This window comes from Balaenoptera physalus (genome assembly GCF_965194825.1).
Source record: "Balaenoptera physalus genome assembly, chromosome: 12".
Lineage (NCBI taxonomy): Eukaryota > Metazoa > Chordata > Mammalia > Artiodactyla > Balaenopteridae > Balaenoptera > Balaenoptera physalus.
In genome coordinates, this window is record NC_138897.1 from 86,856,268 (window position 1) to 86,870,664 (window position 14,397).

General features: G+C 43.1%; 1 protein-coding gene and 1 long non-coding RNA gene across 5 annotated transcripts in view; one reads left to right on the forward strand and one right to left on the reverse strand.

The window, feature by feature from the left end:
- The window catches only part of CCDC60 (coiled-coil domain containing 60), a 165,718-nt gene that overhangs the window by 60,578 nt on the left and 90,743 nt on the right, over positions 1-14,397 (forward strand). For all 4 annotated transcript variants that reach the window (XM_082416824.1, XM_082416826.1, XM_082416827.1 and 1 more), the window contains exon 2: positions 10,534-10,613. In XM_082416824.1, the coding sequence (XP_082272950.1) occupies positions 10,534-10,613 (80 nt within the window). The remainder of the gene's footprint in view (positions 1-10,533; positions 10,614-14,397) is intronic.
- Positions 1-14,397, reverse strand: part of LOC309639554 — a 192,412-nt gene that overhangs the window by 42,679 nt on the left and 135,336 nt on the right. The gene's annotated exons all lie outside the window — the stretch shown is intronic.

Here is a 14,397-nt window from a genome sequence, read left to right on the forward strand (position 1 = left end):
AGGTTACATTGCATCCCATGGAAGAAAAACCAATGATACAGTCCTTTAAACTGGTGCTTTTTTCCTGAATGTCAGTTGCTCCCCTCCCCACCCCACCCCAAGGCTCCCTCCTCAACCTCTGTAATATATCACTCTGCCTTTATTACCTGGAACGTTCATCCTCTGTGTGTGCTTCTCCAGTATCCATCTTCACACTTGTCTTCCTTCTCAAGGAGACTGGATGTATTAGGCAGAGTTCTTCAGAGAAACAGAACTAATGGGATGCATTTAGGTATAGATACAGATACAGAGATCTATTATAAGGAATTAGTTCATGTGCTTATGGAGGCTGACAAGTCCCAAGATCTGCAGTTGGCAAACTGGAGACCCAGGAGAGCTGGTGGTATAGTTCCAAAGGCCTAAGAACCAGGAGAGCTGATGGAGTAAGTTCTAGTCCAAAAGCCTCCAAGCTCAAGACCCAGGAAGAGCCGATGTTTCAGATTGAGTCTTAAGGCTGAAAAAAACCTGACGTCCCAGCTGGAAGGCAGTCACGCGAAAGGAGCTCCCTCTTGCTGGGGGTGGTCAGCCTTTTATTCAACTGATTGGATGAGGCCCACCCTCATGAGAGAGAGCAATCTGCTCTACTCAGTCTATCAGGTTAAATGTTAAACTCATCCAAAAGCATCCTCACAGAAACACCCAGGATGATGTTTGGCCAAATATCTGAGCAGTCCATGGCCCCGTCTAGTTGACACACAAAATTAACAATCACACCAGGCTTCTAGTCTTGGCTCTGCCAGCTGACCAGCTCTGTGACCTTGAATGATTTCCTCTTTGCTTCCATTTCTCTTTCTGTAAAATGGGTGGTGCTTTCAGGATCCACTGCAGCTTTCACGCCAAGGCCAGGATCAACCCAGCAGTCCCCAGTCAATGAGCCGTTTGTGCCCTACGCTTGGAGTCCCATCATGGGTCAGCTTTGCTCAGGAGCTCCCCGTTGCATTGGCCGAGACTTCATCAGATACCCATTGTGGCCTGAGGCTCCCTCTGCCCAATCCTCCTCTCTCCTCCTTTTCTCTTTCTCACCCTCAGTAAGCCTCTTGTACTCCTGTCTCAGTGCTTGCTTCCCAGAGGCCCCAGATGATGCGTATGTTGACATTTTTTAAGAGTTCAGGTCATTTATTTTGCAGAATGACTATACAGCATGGTGACTGTAGTTCGTAATGACTGTATTACATATTTGAAGGTTGTGACAAGAGTCCATCGTAAAAGTTCTTATCACAAGAAAAATTTCCTGTAACTATGTAAGGTGACGGTGTCAACTAGATTTATTGTGGTGAACATTTTCCAGCGTACTCTACAAATAAGGAATCATTATGTTGTACATCTGAAACTTAATATGTCAATTATATCTCAAAAATAATAAATAAATACTCCCTAAAAGATGCACCCTGCCTTTATTGAAGAGGGTCTTTAAAGAATTCAATAGCTCACTTCATATTTTAGTTGGAAGGTCTGCGTGTGGATGAGGTCACTAGTTCAGGGTTATCCCTACATAGGTAGGTACCTGCCTTATACCCTTACGACAAAAACATTCACTCTCCCCAAAGGAAAGTGTCTATCACCATCATAAAACCACCAAAGCTTAAATATCAGTATGCAAGCTAAGGTCTCTGGACTCATGTGTACGTCTTCGCATGGACCCTACCCACTCTCTGCCTCTCCATCCTTTACAGCTTGTCCATAATGAGTCTAAAATTTGCTAATCATCTTGCCTGTTCCTCAGTGTTCTCTTTTCCAATGGTCTCCCTTCCCCCGCCTCACCACTTGACAGAGCACCGCCAGCTGTTCCCCTGACATCTGTATCAGCCCAAGTACGTTTAGCAGGAATTCATTTCCATCTTAATCTGATTTGAGGAAGTAGATCACATTTTAAGAAGTAACAAAGATGGATTTGGAACATTCTTTCATAAAAGACAAGAGAACAGCAGACATTTCAAAGAGTGCCTCTCTGGTCTTGACCTTCAACAAATCATTCTGATTTTCTGCCATATAAAAATTTTTATGACAAAATCTAACAAAACTCAGCGGGCAACCTTTGGAGGTAGTATCTGTAAATTAATAGCTAGCAACTGCTATCCCTTGTTTAGCCCCAGCTACGCAAAATTGGGGGCAAAATGAAGTAGTGGTTGAGAACACATGCTTTTCAACAACAGCAGCAGCAAAACCTGATGAAAAACTGGGCAGAGGATCTGAATAGACATTTTTCTAAAGAAGATGTACCCTGATGGCCAACAGGTACCTGAAAAGATGTTCAGCATCTCTAATCATCAGCGAAATGCAAATCAAAGCCACAATGAGATATCACCTCACACCTGTTAGAATGGTTATCAAAAAGACAAGAATCGGAGAATGTGGAGAAAAGGGAAACCTTGTGCACTGTTGATGGGACTGTAAATTGGTGCAGGCACTCTGGAAAACAGTATGGCGATTCCTCAAAAAGTTAAGAGTATGAGACCCCGATATTCCACTTCAGTAGCCAAGATATGGAAACAATCTAAGTGGCCATTGATGGATGCATGAATTAACAAGATGTGGTGTATATGTATAATGGGATACTACTCAACCATAAAAATGATGAAATCCAGCCATTTGCCACAAGGTGGATGGGCCTTAAAGGTACTATGCTAAGTGAAATAAGTCAGAGAAAGACAAATACCGTATGATTTCACTCAAATGTGGAATCCAAAAAAACAAAGCAAACAAAAACAAACACATAAAGAGAACAGATTAGTGGTTACCAGAGGGGAAGGTGCTTGGGGAGGTGGGTAACCCAGGTGAAGGGGGTCAACTGTATGGTGATGGGTGGCAGTTAGACTTGCAGTGGTGATCACTTTGTAGGGTATACAGATGTTGAATTATAATGCACCTGTACACCTGAAACTTACAAAAGAGAGAGAGACAAAAAAAAACAAAAAAACACCCAAAACAGGACATATGTTTTGATGTCACTTGAGCTGATTTCAGTTCCAGACTTTGCCACTTAGTAGCATGTTGTTTTCTCCTTTCAAAGCCTCAGTTTGCTCCTCTATAAAATGGGAAGAATAATAATGAGGCGAGGACTAAGTGGAATCATGTATTTCAAATGAGAACACGCTTAGGATCGTGTATGGTACATAGGTGAAAGATAATGTTATTGTAGACAGCATTAGGTCCTCTTCACAGGCCCAAAGTTACCCAACACCGAAGTGACAGAATTAGGACTCCACCCTGGGCCTTTCAGACAACAAAACTCTTTACATTCATTCCTGTCACCTTCCACTTCTCAGCTGTCAGGTTAAACCAAATCACTTCCAAATGCTACTATTTAAACAGTCCCAGTACATGAATATTAAATGTGAGTGTACCTGCCCAAGAACCATACCCACCTAAGGCTCTACTGTGAGTCTGTGCTCTCACCTCCCCCTCCAACATTTGTCATCTTTTAACCTGACACATTACAGGATGTCATGCGGCATTTCTCACAGTCCTGCTCTCAAAGACCCATTTACAGATTAGAGAAAGGACACGTGATGTATGTAGAAAGGGACAGGGCAGAGAGTCGACCTGGTTTTCCAGGAAACAAAGAATGAAGGCATCACCCACACTCTGCAAAGCAATGGAAGAACCGAAGGCTCTTAAGACCAATGGCGCACCCAACGAAGAAAAGACAGGATTAAAATCAAGTCTCCCAGGATTGCTTTTATGAAATCCGGCTGGGAGTAGTCACAGAAAGTGAAACAAAGGACATCCAAAGAGATGGTGATGGGATTATACTTGGCTTTTATTTTCTCCTAATTTTAAAATCTTTTCCTGATATCCATTAATTAGTTTCATAACCAGATGATAATCTTAAAAGTAGAGTTGTTTTGCAAATGTGTTACTTGGGTACGGAGTCACCTTAATCGGTGTCAGTAGGGAGGAAAGATTTAGCATTAGTTTGTTTATCAACAATAAGGGTCTAAAAAGTGTGAGACTTAGAACAAACGAGTTTTGATGCAAGAGGAGGTGGTCTCTGAAGATCTGGAATATACAGTACTTCCTGGGGAAAGAAACTGGGAAAAGTAGGAGGGTTCTGCATTTCCTAGAAACATGGATTTTGATAATGATTTTGATAGAGAATGATCCTAATTCTGGATATGATCTAAGCCATGGAAATTCTGGGAGTGTCAGGTTTAGGATCAAAAGGTAAGGGATTACAAAGTTATCGTCTGCAAAGGGGTCCTTGATTAAAGGGAGAACAAACTTTATAGTCTAAAAGTAGCTGGTCAGCACCTGGAGCCAAGGCATTTGCATAAGCTATAACATAACCATTTGTTTTGGGCCCTCATTTCCATTTCCCGCTCCCCACAGGGAGCTGATCCTTGCAAACTATATTTCCCAGGCACCCTTGCCAGCTGGCTTCCGGGTAGGTTCAGCCAATAGGAGGTGGAGCAGGAAATTGGGGTGGAGGGGGGAGAGGGAGAGAGAGAGAGAGAGAGGGAGGGAGAGAGAGAGAGGGAGGGAGAGAGGGAGAGAGAGAGAGAGGGAGAGAGAGGGAGGGGGGGGGAGAGAGAGAGGGAGAGGGAGGGAGGGAGGGATAGAGAGAGAGAGAGGGAGGGAGAGAGGGAGAGAGAGAGAGGGAGGGGGGGAGAGAGAGGGAGGGGGGGAGAGAGAGGGAGGGAGAGGGAGGGAGGGATAGAGAGAGAGGGAGAGACAGAGAGGGAGGGAGAGAGAGAGAGAGAGAGGGAGGGAGAGAGGGAGAGAGAGAGAGGGAGAGAGAGAGAGGGAGGGAGAGAGAGGGGGGGGAGAGAGAGAGAGGGAGAGGGAGGGAGGGAGGGAGGGATAGAGAGAGAGGGAGAGAGAAGCATTATTTCTCCCCTTCTCTCACTCAGTTTCTGGTGGCACCTCCAACTGAAACTACATGTCTTCCATGAGTCCAGCTTCTGCCAGGTGGCCCAATTCTAGCGCTTTTGAAGGCTTCCTCTTCCCTTTGTCCTTCCAGCCCTGGAGGGGGTACAAACTTCCTCCTTTTGTTAAATCTCTAGCAGGTCTTGCTCTCACTTATTTGGCTTTTCAGCTCTTCTGACACCTTTGTAACTGCTCCCCTATATTAAAGTCCCTCTCTTGAACTATCTTGCATGAGCTCTGATTTCCTGCCTGTACCCTGCCTGATAGAGTGTGTTAAAATATACTTCTTTAAAAAAATTTGTATTGGAGTATAGTTGATTTACAATGTTGTGTTAGTTTCAGGTGTATAGCAAAGTGAATCAGTTATACATATAAATATATCCATCCTTTTTCAGATTCTTTTCCCATATAGGCCATTACAGAGTATTGAGTAGAGTTCCCTGTGCTGTACAGTAGGTCCTTATTATTTATCTATTTTATATATAGTAGTGTGTATATGTCAATCCCAATTTCCCAATTTATCCCTCCCCCTGCTTACCCCCGGTAACCATAAGCTTGATTTCTACATCTGTAACTCGATTTCTGTTTTGTAGATAAGTTCCTTTGTGCCCAAAATATACTTTTAAATTACATCATTCCAGACCAGCATTAAAAACTTATATTTTGCTTATGTTGATAGAGTTAATCAGAATTGCTTTACAAATATGAAAATCACTATTATCTTATTATTAGACAATTAATATAAGTAAATTATTTTAAAATCAGGAAAAAAATAACCAAAATAAAAAATTATTATTTACCTACAATTCAAACGTGAGATAACATCTCTGTTAACAATTTGTTATATTTACTTCCAGCTTGTTATATTATTACATATATACCTTGCCATATGTCAGTATTTTAAAACATAATTTGTATCAGTTTATATACATTTTTTAGGAATGTCTATAAATTTTTATGAATATATATCTTAAAATTCTCTATGATCTAAGTCCTTTATATTTGTGACATGCATTTTCCCTTGAAATTATACTCCTTTCCAAATCAGTGAGTATACATCTACAGCGACATTAAATAGTAGCACCAAATTCAAATCATCATATACCATTGTCTGGATAGACCACAATTTATTGCCCCAATGCCTGTTGCTGGACATATAGATGTTTTTCACTATTACTCACACTGCTGTGGTAGATATCCTCATGGATAAATCTTTTCATCCTTGCTGCATAATTTCTTTGGATAGAAGCAGATTTGCTAGAGCAAAAGAATATGTATTTTTAAGGCTTGTCATACATATGGAGAAACTTTCCTCCAGAAAGGTTGTAGAGATAGTGATTCTTGGATGCTTCGTAAACTTTTCATTGTGCTCATATCAAAGTGTGTTCGTAAATATCCTGACAACCGGCACTCCCTCATTCAATGCCAGTTATTACCAGTGGCTTATTTAAATTGTCATTAAACAATGGTCACGATGAAAATGGTTTCCTGAGAATCCACTGAAATGCTGTCATAATTTCAGCGCTTGTGGAGTGGATCTTCTCCTGCTAAAGTCTTGTGTCAAGTTGAGGACACAATTTGGCTTTACTGCTATAAGTTGTTCAGCACCAATCCCAGTCTATACAAACTCACTGTTTTACAATAGTGTGAATCCCTGGTGCATGGGCAACTATCATTAGGTGAGATTTCAGGGAAAATGCTTGAAATTTAGACAGTATCATAGTTGCTTCATGAAGGGGGTGAAACCTGAGACATTTGGGAGAGTGATGGGTACACAACTGATATCAGGCAGCATTTCAGTCATGGATTTTCAAATTACAGCAAGGAAACTTGAGTGTGTTTATTTTGTCTTTGCTCGTAAATGTTTTAATCACAACATCTCTGAAGAAAGTTGCTGAAAGAAGGAATTAATTGGCTGTTCAAAAAAAAAAATGAGGCATTAGAAAGAGACAACCTTGATTTCAAATGTTTGATCTCAACATGGCCAGTCTCATCGCTTTCACTGCAAAATGCACCAGAATAGGAGTCATCTGATCTTAATCCCCAAGAGGGGAAAGAGAACTTGTTGCAATAATTTTTGATCTGTTGCTGCCTTGACACACTCAAGGGAGGAAGCTGTTTCAGAGAGAAATCTTGTGGTTGTAAGGAAAAGGAAAGCCAATTCAAACTGGTTGAAATAATAAAGGAAATGTTCGTGAAAAGTCCAGGTTCTACTGAAACTTGTTCAGTTCAACAAGGTACCACAGGACGAGTTTTTCTTTGACTGTCCTCTCTGCCTTCCCCCATATCTTCTTCTTTTTTTTTTTTTTAAAGTATTAGCACCTTTTAATTATTATTTATTTATTTATTTATTTATTTGGCTGTGTTGGGCCTTAGTTTCTGTGCGAGGGCTTCCTCTAGTTGCGGCAAGCAGGGGCCACCCTTCATTGCGGTGCGTGGGTCTCTCACTATCATGGCCTCTCTTGCTGCGGAGCACAGGCTCCAGATACGCAGGCTCAGTAGTTGTGGCTCACGGGCCTAGTTGCTCTGCGGCATGTGGGATCTTCCCAGACTAGGGCTCGAACCTGTGTCCCCTGCATTAGCAGGCAGATTCTCAACCACTGCACTACCAGGGAAGCTGCCCCCCCCCATATCTTCTTCAGCTGGAGGGTGGCTCCCTCTTAGGCACAAAATGGCTGCCAGCAACCCTCACAGGTGTCTGCTTCTCTGTTCATAGTCTATGAGGAAAGAGAACTTCTTTGCCTATGGTTCCTTAGATCTAGGAATCGTGCTTTTTAGAAGCCCATGGCAAAAGTCTGCTTGTATCTCATTAGCCCAAATTGTGTCACATGACCATCCCTCAACCAGTCACTGTGATGAGAGGTGGGCTCTGCTGTTTGGCTTCAGCCATTTAGGACCACCCCGTTGCTGGTACCATAAGTATTTTCTGAGGGGCAGGCAGTCTAACCAGGGAACCAACCAGTATCAAGAGGGAGGGAGAAGGGATACTGGGAGCGTGAGAAAAGCCGGTGTCCATTATGCAGAAGTTTTAAAAAGTACTCCCAGAGATCCTTATGTGTCTCCTTGGAGGACTGTCTCTCCACCCACTTCACCATCCCTCAAGATGAAAACTGATAGATTTGCCATCAATTTTCAGCCAAGGGGTTGAAACACCCTGGTGTATTGGGATAAGCTTGATAATATTACCTACAAGTCATTCCTAGTGATAGCTAAAGAGATAAAGTGTATAAATGATTTTATTGTTTCATGTCTAGCTGAGCTTATTCAAGGCTATCCCAGGTGCTTTTCTGGTATCCCGTACAATTTACTTAGTGAACAAGATGGGGTACTCCGGGGTCTTGCTGTAGATTCTCCACCTCTAACCCGAGCTGCTTGGTACAGGATGCGTACTGGGTGACCCAGGAGAAAAGTGGCTGAGAATCAGGCAGGCTAATAACAGTTCCTTCCCTGCACTCCAGACCCCACTCTGTATCCTCACCACCCCACTACAGACATCACTCAATTTTTAAAAAAAGTTTTATGGGAGTATAGTTGATTTACCATGTTGTGTTAGCTTCTGCTTTACAGCAAAATGAATCAGTTATACATACACGTATATCCACTCTTTTTTAGATTTTTTTCCGATACAGACCATTACAGAGTACTGAGTAGAGTTCCCTGTGTTATACAGTAGGCTCTTATTGGTTATCTATTTTATATACAGTAATGTGTATATGTCAGTCCCAAGCTCCCAGTTTATCCCTTCTCCCACCCCTGCTTTCCCCCCTGGTAACCATAAATTTGTGTTCTACATCTGTGGCTCTATTTCTGTTTTGTAAATAAGTTCATTCGTACCATTTTTCTTAGATTCCACATATAAGCGATAGCATATGATAATTGTCTTTCTCTGTCTGACTTACTACACTCAGTATGACAATCTCCAGATCCATCCAAACGTCATTCAACTTGGATACAGCTGCATCCCCTGCCTGCCACATTCCACTCAAAAGGCCCAGCGCAGCAGGCACCACAGCCCAATTTCATTTTCAGAGAAAGTGGGTGATGATGGCTGCTGAAAAAACACCGCAGCTCCTCCCACACGTCCGTGTTACTATGATTTCTGTTAGTGAGTAGCTCACCTGTCCTCACTGTGCCTTCAGAAAACACTGTCAGTACAGTACCACTGATCAGCCATGGTCAAATCTCACTTGCCATTTATTTTTTTAAAATCTTTTCTTTTTGTTCATTACATAACTGATTCATATTTACTGCAGAGCAATGGGAAAGTCACGTAAACTAAGAAAAAAGTAATAAAATCTGCTATAATCCCACCCCCGTAGAGAATCACTGCATGGCGGGGGGAGGGGGGAAGCTTATCATATCTTTTGATATGTGTACATTCAAACAGATCATTTTTCCAAAAACAAAGAATCATGCAATACCTATTACTTTGCAACACATCTTCTACCTTAGAGAACTCCTCCAGCACCTCTAGACTTAGATCATTATATTGTCATTACATTTAATTGCTGCATAGTATTCTGTCATTTAGAGGCACCCTGATTATTGAACCTGTCTTCTCTGGTGAAGTTGTGATTTCCAAGAGTTTGCTCTCACAAGCAGCATCTTAGCAGTTTTGTTGATATGAACCTCTGTGCCCATGCAGGGATGTTCCCATAGGATGATTGACAGCAGAAGCATCATTAGACCAAGGGCAAGCCTGCTTTTGCAACATTTAGTATGCATTGATGAATTGCCCTTCAGAAAAGTCATTACAATGTATTCTCCCACAGTTTCATTTGAAAGCATCCATTTTCCCATAATTTCTTGTCATTTCCTTCAATTAAAAAAAAAAAAACAATATTGCAGGAATTAATTTAAAGACACGATAATCCAGATAATAGTCTTGCTATTGTTCACCAAATTGGTAGCTGAGAAAAGTGACTTTTATATTACAATATAGTTAATTTAACTCTTCTTTATATTGACCTGATATCCACCTCTGAGTAATAAATTGAAGTCTTGTGAGGTTTCCCTGATGGCTAACAAAGGCAAATGAATAGAGAAGACGGAAAGAAAAACCCATGAACCATTACCTGGATAATTCACTCATAAAATCCTGCTAGGGGAGCAGTGAGGGCGGGGGAAAAGTACACTTGCATCTTTATTTTGACAAAATTCAAGCTCTCTAAATCGGCTACCTGTGCCACTTTACAACAATGATTATCAACGTTTAATTTTTTGCTTCACTTTGAGTCTAATGCTCATAATAGAAGCTTCCATTTTTCAGATGCTTGCCATGAGTCAGGAATTTAGCGATTAATTTAATCATCACAACAAAGTAGGAATTATTCCCCTGTTCTTCTGCTGAAGAAATTAGGGCCCAGAGATGCTGAGTAATTTGTCCAAGGTCACGCAGGCGGTCACCAGACAGAAAGAGGATCAGAGCTCAGGTTCGTCCGTCTCCAAAGCCCTTGCTGTTGCCAGTGTGCCACAAGGCCTCTCTTCTGGTGGAAAAAAGGACACTGTGCTGCCTAAGGACCCCTGCAAGCTGAGCAGACATCTCACATGAACGCATGAGCCTCCTGCGGCCTGGCTCCGCTTGGAACAGTTGTACTGACACGTCTTTCACTTCTTGACTTCTCTCAGGTCCCAGACAAACCAATGAGGAGCATCAAGTATACGGAGAAGGATATAATAAACCTCAAGAAAGACCTTACACGAAGCCGGTGAGTGAGCCCTGCACCGAATGACCCGCAGACAGCCCGATAGGGGCAAGCAGGCTATGGGGTGATGCCTGTGAGTCTTTGCCGAGTCTCAGTGCCCCTCAGCCCTGAACATTAGGCAGGAGATTTGCAGGAGGGTAGCCCTGTAAGGACTAGGGATGGGACCCATTTCTTGGTTGGACTCTTCAGGGAGCACCTGCACCAGACCGACCTACCCATTCTTGCTCACGGCAGTCCCATGCCTAGAATTCCCTCTGCTTTGCTTTCTTGGACTGAATCCCACTCAAGAGAGTTCCCTTATGCTCCAGAAGACTCTTCCCTTTTTACTGCATGCCCACAGTGTGGTAGCCGAGAGTCAGATCGACTTGGTCTCAAATACTGGCCCTGCTACCTGCCAGCTGGTGACACTGGAAGAGTTACTTAACCTCCCTGAGTCTCTGTTTCCTTAACTGTAAAGTGAATATAGTATGAGGTTGTTAGAAGGACTGGGTGAAATAATGCATAAAAGTGCCATAGCCTTGAAGACAATGCCATTCGTATCTTTTTCCACCCCACCAATTCCTTCCTCCATAGCGTGATAGCGTGAGCAAACTGAGGTCTAGAACCATATTTTTTTCATCTCTTGGCGTGAGGTGGGATTTCTTTCTCCTCAAGGTGGGGTCATAAATGGGGCTTTTGGCCAAGCAACTCAAGGCGGAGTAACAGATGGAGAGTCTTTTAGCACAAAACACGTTAAGAGACACGCTAAGCGGGGGTGATACAGGCAGCGCGGAGGGTCTGCTTATCTCACGTGTCTCCCACTCTGAGCCAGACGCTGGTAAGAATCACAGCGAGACGCTTCCTTCCTCACCTCCATGGTCTGGAAGCTCTTCCTTCACTGCGCACCTGCATCTCCTCCCAACACGGCTTTGACGGAACGGGATGACAGCCCAAGAAGAGGCAGGAAGGTGTGGGCTTTTGAAACGGGGGAGGAGGAAAGGGATGAAGGAGGCTAAGGGGGGCATCAGGATGGGGCCCCAGAGAACAGTATTTCCCCACCGACCACAGGAGGGGTGCCTGCATCGGTGCTGAGAGGGTCTCTGGACACCCAGTGTCCAGCAGAAACATAATGTGAGCTGTTACATAATTTCAAATTTTTCAGTAGCCGCACTAAAAAAAAGTGGGGAAAAAACAAGTGAAAGTAGTTCTAATAATATATTTAGCCAAATAGATCCAAAGTATTGTCATTTGACATGGAATCAATATAAAAAGGTATTAATGAGATAATTTAGAGTCTGTTTTGAACATGTGCTGAAAAATGATGAATGGTGGAAATCCACAGTGTATGTTGCACTTAGAACATATATCAATTTAGATCAACCACATTGCAAGTGCTCAGTAGTTGTTACAGATTGAATTGTGTCCCCCCAAAATCCGTATGTCAAAGCCCCAACCCTCAACGTGATTGTACTTGCAGAGAGGGCTGTTGAAGAGGTAATTAAGGTTAAGTGAGGTCCGAAAGGTGGGACCTAATCCAATAGGATTTGTGTTCTCATGAGAAGAGGAAAGGATGCCAGGAATGTGCACACACAGAGAAAAGGCCAGGTAAGGACACAGCTAGAAGATGCCATCTGCAAGCCAAGGAGAGACACCTTGATCTTGGGCGTCTTGCCTCCAGAGCTAGGAGAAAATAAATGTCTGTTGTTTAGACCACCCATTCTGTTATGACAGCCGCATCAGACTAACATAATAGTCAACACTGGAATAATCCTGCAGAGAATGTCCCCAGCTCAAGGGGGGGATGATGGGACTCAGTCTCGGAGTTTCAAGCAGAGCAGAGCTCAGAGATGGCACGTGAACTCGTCCCTGAAAATCAACGGATGAGCCCCACAGGGACCCCTCTGTTAGTTGTGGACACATTGGCCTCTACAGTGTTTGAACCCAGGTTAGAGGGCTTTTGAGGCTGATGCCTTGGGAACCTGGGAGCCCCAGGGACTGGTGAGAGGTAGTGTCAGGAGGCCACAGTTACCTGAGTGGGGCAACATCTGGGCAGGCAGCAAAGAAAGAGGGTTGCACAGCTGAGGGTGCACCTCCCAGCGGGGATTTGTACTCTGTTCCGCAGTCATGCCTGAAGGATATTCCAGGTTTCAGAGGGAATGTTCCAGGCTTCAGAAGAAATGGTACAGCAGGGGAATTGCATCAGAGGTGAGGTTCCATCTGTATGTCATGGGCACCAATCAGAACGGACACTGGCCGTACACAGCCATTATGACCATGTTAGTTCTTACCAGCTGAGTGTTCCTAGCCTGGAGGTAGATGATTCTAATACATCTTCATACATACCAGAATCTCTAGAGCCTAGGAAATGAGCGTTTTCATAATAATTTATACTGTAGACTGAGAGCTGGTAACTACAAGTACCAATACATGCCTTGATCTATGTAGGTTCCGGATACCAAGACTCAACCCAGGCCAGGGAGGGCGACAAGCAGTGGTGAGCCAGCTTGTAACCAGAACTGATGCGCTAAATTTCCAGGAAATTTGCAAGCCAATTATTAAACGCAGCTATTGTTAAAAATTAACTTATAGAAACTTACAGTTAAATACATTATATTAAAACAAAGGTGATAAATACTCGCAACTCATCATTTCTTAATGATTTCATACATCTTACTGCAAGCTATGCAGTTGAGGTTATTCCTGGTTATAGTATCTGTGTGGTGGAAATACTGTATAATGGGGGCTACTGCAAATCTCCTTCCAGCTCCACATTCACTGACATCATATTGGTAGGTCAAAATCAGCTACAGTGGGAATACTTAGGCACAGAAATCAGCAAAAGGTACAGATCAGGGCTTACTTGTCCCTCCAGAGAGATGGTTGTTAAACATTCACCAGCACTCTGGGGACATGCCCCAAAATGACCAAGGTAGAACTTCCCACTAACCTAGAGGGGTCAGCAGAGAGGTGATGAAAAGGTGATAAAGACAGTGGCTTTTCTGCCATCCTCGAGTTGGCAAGCTGAGTCTGTCCTTTGTGCCAGACACATTTACCATGGCTAGAATTTAACATCCTCACCAGACGGACTCGGCTTGTCCAAGTGCTGGGCGTGAAGGACAATGTGGAAAGGGCCAGACAGAAAAGCCACAAGCAAGAAAGCAAGAAACGACAGTAAAACTTTCCATCTGGCCACACTCCTGGATCCCACTGACATTTAAGGAACCAGAGATTCCCCTTCAGAAGGAACACCTTGTTTTCCAGAGGAAATCACCCCTCCAAGAGATGCATACCCCTTGGCGCCATCACCCAGTATTAAATGAGGTGAATTGTTAACAAAGAAGATACTGTCTTTTCCACATACTGTTTTTAAAATCTGCTCCACCTCCTGTTGGAATCTAGCCCAAAACACCAAAAGGAGGTGTTAGAATGAGCCAAACACCTTGACTATCTCCTAGATTTTCATTTAATACTTCAGCCCCCTTATAATTCAATTGCACCATCCCTGGTTTCATGGCCAATTTAACATGATGCTAAAAGGAATAAAAATCTAACAGCTTTCCTCCTCGCCTCTTCCACCAGATGTTCGGTGGCACCAAGCAGCACACTGTGCACTCACTTCCCAAATTTCTCCTAGCAGAAGTTGACAACCGGGGCTTCTGTGTGTGCCCAGTTCTTGGTTGACTCTTGAAGCCAATGACATGTTTTCCTCCGAAGCTGCCTGTACTTTTTATTGCACATGGTTTTTTTTTGGTTTGTTTTTGTTTTTTTAAGGAAAATAGACATCTCTGCAATGAAAACAACTGAAATG